Below are 7281 nucleotides of genomic sequence, written 5' to 3' on the forward strand. Positions count from 1 at the left end.
TCATGTCACTTTAGGTCCTACTTTCACAAGGTGGCTATGTTTTCAGGGCCGTTTATCTGTCTGTCGGCAGGATTATGGAATAGTAATAAAATGAACTGAATTTGCGGAGAATGCTCGAACCCGTCATAATCGACGTGAACGGTGTGCTGCAACTAAACATACAACAGCCATGAAAATTGCAGTGGTATGTAAGAAAGACCCATAACACACATCTATGTCAATGGGGTATAAACTGTGGAATACACTTAGGTTACTCTTTAAACCAGCTGTAAACCTAAGCTTGAACTCCCTTTGGGCCGTTTCAAGGATGCAAATAATGGCTCACTTTAAAAAAATGAATGTACAAGTCGAGCAAAAGGTAGAAAAGTTTCTGTTGTTACACGCACGGTGCGCTTGTCTGACATAGAGCAACTGCAATTCTAATAGTTTGTGAAAAATATCTAGACATACAGGATAGTGTTGTGCTTGCAGATGTGCACACTAGTGGATAGCACGGTGGCCTCACAGCAAGAAGGTCGCGGGTTCAAACCCCGGTTGCCCCGGCCTTTATGTGTGGAGTTTGCATGTTGTCAGCATGGGGTTCCTCCAGGCGCTCTGGTTTCCCCCGCTATCAAAAACATGTTAGGTTTCTTCAATCAGTGCCATTAACCAGACACAGATAAAGATTGCACAGTGGCTGCCCACTGCTTCCTTGAGGGATGGGTTAAATGCAGAGAATGAATTTTGCAACATGTATGTGTCAATAAAGTACCTTAAATTAAACTTTTGACCTTATGCAGACATGTCAGTTATGAAAATTAGCTTGAGGTCTGTTTGATCATGACATGTAGGCCTACACACACCTACTCTAACCTCTGGGTTTTCCCTGTAGCCTAAAGGTTTTGAAGTTTGAAATGAAAAAAACTATGAAAGGAAATCACAAAACTAGGGTAGCTTGAGAAAGACTGCTTATTTTTCCCAGCACAGTCTACAATCTGGCACTCTGAGGGACTATAAGCATAAGCAACCAGCTTGCAAGATATGGGTTGATTGTTTTATTCATTTGAAGTCACCTCTTTCAGACGAAAACTGTAAGTTTGTTTTACCAACCTAACTACTTTAAACTTTTTTACTTTAGACAACAGTGAGTTATAATTGTATGTTTTTGATGTAACATGAATCAAGCTTGCTGTCCACTGCATCAGCACAGAGCGACTGTAACATAAGTGTCAGGAGGTACAAACATATTGAGGTTGCTGTGAAGCTATGGTCAGCATGTTTTTCAGAGTAAATTGATGTCACAGTATGTAACATTTTGGGTTGATTGTCTGCTAACAACAGCACTTTACTCAGAGCATTGTTAAGCACATTGAAGTCAACTGAGCCTTTGTGGCTACTGAAGTAGGGCACCAAAGTACTGAAGCTAATGTTCAAAGTTTCTGTGTTTTCCAAAATACCACCAAACTAGGTCACTTGCCTCTTTAAGATGTGTCATTTGCGCAACAAACATCACTTTAGTCAGATGCATCTCACAAAGCAAGTTGTCTGACTATGGCGAAAACTTTTTGGATTGTATCTTTATAAGGAAACCTTAAAGGCACACAGACGGCATGAAATTCTGGTGATCTGGACATATCTACTAACGTATCTTGGTGGTTTGTGGAGTCTTTGATAAATAAGAAAAACGTAATAACTACTGGATTGAAAATTCTCCTTCAAGATGGCTTATAAAATCAAATGCTCAGGTTTGACGCAAAGCATGTTAATCTCATTTGTATCAGCAAGATAATGTCGTGACAAAAATGTATTTTCTCTTATCTGCCGCAGTGCATGCGTCACACAGCTCCTATGACTGGAGCTGCCTGTACTTCTGTAAATGATCAGCCCCAAACTTGCACTTGTAAAGAGAAGAAGATCAGCAGAACTCCTCCTCATGTTAGCCAGAGCATCTCCTGTACACAGATGGCTGAGGTAAATGTTGAAGATTACTTCAAAGATGGAATTATAAATGGTGATTTATAATGACAATAACTTTTCTTTACAGCTGCTGAGTGGGTTCTAAGAGATTAAGAAAGAGATGAATCTCTACTCAACAATTTGGAGATTCATTATGATACTACATTTTTCCATTAAGGGTGAGTTATCTATCTATCTATCTATCTATCCTAGCTATCTTGTGCGGTTCAGTGGTTCAGTGAGAACAACTGTATCACAGTTTGGTAGCTTTTGTGGTTACGAGCTCTAAACCTTAAGTTTGCATCTCCAACTGCATGCAGTGAGGTGAAAAGTGATGGGAATTGACAATAAATATTAACAGTACAAGAATAGTAACAGTACTGCTATGACACCTGGGTGTCTGTCTTTTCTGAACAGGTTGGCCTTTGCTCCCTGCTAGCTGCCAACAACTCAATCGCCATGGCCACGTGACAGTAGAACCATCTCCGCTATTCCTCATCGGCTCAAACCTGACAGTGTACTGCCGAATCAACAAATGTGAACTAGGGTAGGAATGATATATAAGATGTAATATGATATTATATGGCATACTATAGTCTGTGCCTATGATTATGTGTAAAACAGATTCAATCAATCAGACTTTATTTGTATAGCATCTTTCGTGCAAAAGAACAATACAAGGTGCTTGACATTATGTTAAAAATACAGCATAGCCATGTAACCAAAATACAATAGTAAATACAGTAATAAAAGAGTCTGTATTGCATCCTGAGCCTGTCTTGTCAAAGACAAATTTCTGTCACTTATGACAGACAATAAAGTTTTTCTTATCTTATAAGAGAAATTAAATCCATCCATCCATCGTCAACCGCTTATCCTGCGTACAGGGTCGCTGGAGCCAATCCCAGCTGACATTGGGCGCAAGGCGGGGTACACCCTGGACAGGTCGCCAGTCCATCACAGGGCCACACATAGACGAACAACCACTCACGCTCACACTCACACCTAAGGACAATTTAGGGTAACCAATCAACCTAGACTGCATGTCTTTGGATGGTGGGAGGAAGCCGGAGCACCCGGAGAGAACCCACACAGACACGAGGAGAACATAAAGAGAAACATAAATATACACAAATATTACAGTAAGATCAATAAAAGCAATAAAAAATAAATTAGGAAAATGCTAAACTAGAAAGATTTCTTTTAAAAGAACTTAAAGTTAGACACATCCTCAGCTCCACTCTGTTTTTTCGTTGTCCTTACCATTAGGGTTACTATAAGGCCAGTGCCAGAGCATCTAAGGGGTCTACTGGGGACATATGATAGAACAAGTCTGATAGATACTGAGGCGCTACTCCATTTAGTGATTTGAATTGTAATATAAGTAGTAGGAATTGCTGCACTTAAGTTATATTTCTGAAGTGATGAAAGGCATTCTTTGTGACATAACTGATATGTGATCCAGTCCAGAAGTACACCAATATTCTTTACTAGGGGTTTATTTTTTGGGGTCAAGGATTTAAGTAGCTCTCTTGAGTCCTTAGTTCTGATAAACAAAACCAATTGTGGACCCTAACTAAGTACATTTGCTTACTAGAGTGTTTTCTGTTCATGCCACTTTCTTACTCCAATACATCTCAAAGGGAAATGTTGTACTTTTTACTTCACTACATATACAGTGAACCTGCAAAATCAGCAGTGTATCAAATACTTGTTCTCCCCACTGTATCTAGTAATCAGCAGATGAATCAATAATGAAATTAATCATTAGTTGCAGTCCAATTCAGAATGGTTCAAAATGAGCTCCACTGATTTTACATGAATGCACAAGTAATAATAGTCAGGGGACATTTTTCTGCAGTGATTACTTTACTTTTAATACTTTTAATACTTTTACTTAAATTACATTTTAAATGCAGAAGTTTTTCTTGTAACAGAGTATTTTTACAATGTGGTATTAGTACTTTTACTTGAGTAAAGGATCTAAGTATTACATCTACCACTGATTAAAACCTTAGTCTTATCTTTGTTAAACTGTAGTAAATAATGTGATATCCATAGTTTGATGTGATCAATGCTTGAAAACAACTTAATAGGACTGGTGTCATTAGGTGATAAAACAAACAAATGAAACAAATAGTTGCGTGTCATCGGCATAGCTATGGAAATCAATCCGATGATCTCTGATTATGTATCCCAGTGTTAACATATACAGTCTGAACAGTAACGGGCCCTGAATAGAACCTTGAGGAACAGCACAAGTAATCTCTGCAGAGATAAATAAGTCCTGAACCAGTTTAGGATCATGCCTAAGGGGAGGCTGTGGCTCAGGAGATAGAGTGGGTTGGCCGTTAATCGAAAGGTCGGCGGTTCAATCCCTGACTCCCCCTGTTTGTGATCTGTCGATAAGGATGTCATGGTTGACAGTGTCAAATGCAGCGCCTTAGTCTAGGAGTACCAATATGTCGAGCTTCTTATCATCTATTTTCATTCTGAAATCATTTCAGGATGGAGTTTCCCCCGTCAAGCATCAGTGCTATGATGGGGGAAAGCCAGATCAAATATGCAAATTTCTCAAATATGCAGCTGTCATTTAGTCACTCAGCTGGTTGTAAGCCACGCTTTTTGCTTAGGAGGGAAATGTTTTAGATTGGTCTGCAGTAGTTGAGTATTAACGGGTCATTGTTGTTTTGCTTTATGAGGGGTTTTACAACAGCAGTTTTCAGTATTGTGGGGAAAATGCCTGTCAGCAGAGAGACGTTAATCATCTGAAGCACTTCGACCTCACGACAATTAACAACAGTCTTTTTATTTACGTAAAAAATGTTTTGTTCAGATGCACTTATGTCACTGTCTTCCAGGGACATATCCCTGGTGCTAAATAATAAGCCTGTGGCACCTGGGAAGAGAGTCAACTGCACCATGATGATATTCAATTTGGTCAATGTCCGGATACCAAAATCTACCGTGGTGTGCAAGCTGACGATGAAGATTGTCGATGGAAAGGACCTTCATGGCGGGCGTACGTACGCTTAGCTTTGATGTCTACATTCGTATGAATTCCGGATGTATCAGTGAACGAGGCAATATTTTCTAAAGGGAATTACCGAACGATGTACAAACATAATTGTAAAACAGAAAAGTAAATTATTTGTGTCATTGAGCTGTATTGCACGTTTTTGCATTTCCCAGTTGGCATACAAAACAGTTATTTAACAACATCTATTTTGTTTTTCGTCTTCTGCCCTTCAAGTCCCTCCAGATAAACCTGAAAATGTTATCTGTGAAACAACAAGGAGCTCAGATTTTACAAACTGCTCATGGGAGAGAGGACAGGAAACATATCTCCCCACTACCTACAACGTTACAGTCAACAGGTGAGGTGTTAGGTTTAGGTCATGTTAAGCTGTCGCCTTCTTCTCACAGGTCAATGTATATATGCTTTATATTTAACACGTGTTCTATTATCAGTGAAAATGGGACCCAGATACTTTCACATCAGAAACAGGAGTCTGAGAAAATCACCATACCACGAGCGAAGATAGATGAAAACACTAAATACCAGTTGATTATCACTGCTTACAACCACTTTGGAGCATCACAGTCTGATCCATTCATCCTCTGTGTAAAGGATATAGGTAAGCTCTCATTTCTGTTACACTTATCTTTAGTGTACATCTAAATCATCACTTTTTAAAAGATTTATACCAATGTAAATGAAAAGGGTTTTCTTGAGAAATTAGTCATCCTGTGTCATTATCATCGTAGTGTGACTAATATGAACTGGCTCTCTTTTTTTGTAATATCTCTTTGAAGTGAACAATTAGCCAACTTCTTTCCCCACTTATGTAACATGTGTTGCAACAGCCTGGACATTTTGAGTCATTATTGAATTGTGAGCTACTGTTTTGTTGCTTGTTTGGAGTCATTTTGGTGTGCTGGGAGCTCATCACACTGGGGACGCTACTTCTGTGTTCTTTTGTATTGCAGTGATACCAGAGACCCCTCGTCTTATGCATATAGAGTTTGGGAATGACTCCACAGGAGCCATGTTGCATTGGAAAAGCACTGAATCCTCAGATCATCTCAGATCCTATGTCAGGCTCCGCACAGAAAATGGCTTCTGGGTAAAGTTATGTGTTGTTAAATGTTATGACACCCATGAGCTTTGTTTTCATTTTGCAGAATCATCCTTGTGTAGGTGACCTAATCTCTTAATGTTTTTTAGAGAGCGGTAGAGGGAACAGAGCTCAGCAAGGGTCTGATACAAATGGTCGGCCTGAGGCCTCTGACTGAATATGAGTTCCAGATGAGAACATGTAAGTCAACATCAGGACTGACATATACCAAGAGACCCATGTCACCCTCCAGCAGAAGGTCGTTCTGCAGTGAATGGAGTCCATCTGTGAGGGGGAGAAGCCCTGGAAAAGGCAAGCTCACAATTCTTACTCATCATGTAACAAAGGCAAAACACTTAAATGTTCTCCTTTCTTCGTGTCTAACTGTTTAGGTGATTTTCGACCTGTTTTGAGAAAGTTGACTCCTGCAGGAAACAGCAATGCTGTGTTTGTCTCCTGGACGTCGCCAGGGAACAAACATTGGTCAGCATCTGGAGGAAAACTGCTGCATTATGTGTTAGAATGGACACGTGTACCTGCACCTGTATCTGTATCTGTACTGTGGCAAAAACTGGCCAAAGATCAAAACAAACATCAAACATCACAGGTACAGAGAGACGAAACAGACCCCATTTATACCCACTGGAACACACACACACAGAAATAAAACAGAGCTTGGTAATTAATCATAAAATAGGCACAATATGATTTATCCATAACTTGGCACGTGCATTTATGAATTCAAACACAAGGGCTTAAACTGGGATCAAACAGTGGCGTCTTGTGGCCAGTTTGTGAATTACACTAGTTGGAAAACTTAATAATATGATACTCTAAATCCAACTGAAGACGAAGTTCTTTAGCAAATTTGAATGTTTGTGAAATATAGTGGCATTCATGGTGAGAGTAGTTTAGTTTTTCCTGTATTGTTTTAGGTCTGACTGCAGGTGTGAGGTACAGTATCTCTCTGTACGCTGTGACCACCAGAGGTGTTAGTGCTCCATCTTCCGGTCTGGTCTACTCCAAAGAACAGAGTAAGTTTCATAGATGCCACGTCCCCAAAAACAGTTTATTCCTACAATTTTAAGATTAAAAATGAAAATGTTTCAACATCTGAGTTCATCATGTGATAGATTTTGTACATTTCTCGTATATATATATATATATATATATATATATATATATATATATATATATATATATATATATATATATATATATATATATA

The 7281-nt window shown here is 39.1% G+C and overlaps 1 protein-coding gene across 2 annotated transcripts; it reads left to right on the forward strand.

Annotated features, from left to right (window-relative positions):
• Positions 1-145: 145 nt before the first annotated feature.
• On the forward strand, positions 146-7195 carry LOC123965081 (interleukin-23 receptor-like). 2 transcript variants are annotated; one of them, XM_046041649.1, is made up of 11 exons: positions 149-184; positions 1807-1950; positions 2024-2114; positions 2353-2482; positions 4797-4957; positions 5189-5312; positions 5407-5573; positions 5926-6062; positions 6164-6254; positions 6446-6660; positions 6989-7194. In XM_046041649.1, exons 3-11 carry the CDS (start codon positions 2057-2059, stop codon positions 6992-6994), a joined length of 1089 nt encoding a protein of 362 aa, XP_045897605.1. In that variant the 5' UTR covers positions 149-184; positions 1807-1950; positions 2024-2056; the 3' UTR covers positions 6995-7194. The 2 variants fall into 2 exon arrangements, with proteins under 2 accessions (XP_045897604.1, XP_045897605.1); XM_046041648.1 differs by having other exon boundaries at positions 146-184; positions 6446-7195.
• Positions 7196-7281: the final 86 nt, after the last annotated feature.

Source organism: Micropterus dolomieu, unplaced genomic scaffold (genome assembly GCF_021292245.1).
Source record: "Micropterus dolomieu isolate WLL.071019.BEF.003 ecotype Adirondacks unplaced genomic scaffold, ASM2129224v1 contig_8551, whole genome shotgun sequence".
NCBI classification, from domain to species: Eukaryota; Metazoa; Chordata; class Actinopteri; order Centrarchiformes; family Centrarchidae; genus Micropterus; species Micropterus dolomieu.

Coding starts and splice junctions, on each gene's coding strand:
- LOC123965081 (XM_046041648.1), top strand. CDS start 2,057: ATGAATCTCTACTCAACAATTTGGAGATTCATTATGATACTACATTTT. Junction 4,958..5,188: donor AAAGGACCTTCATGGCGGGC/GTACGTACGCTT, acceptor CTGCCCTTCAAG/TCCCTCCAGATAAACCTGAA. Junction 6,255..6,445: donor TGAGTTCCAGATGAGAACAT/GTAAGTCAACAT, acceptor CTAACTGTTTAG/GTGATTTTCGACCTGTTTTG.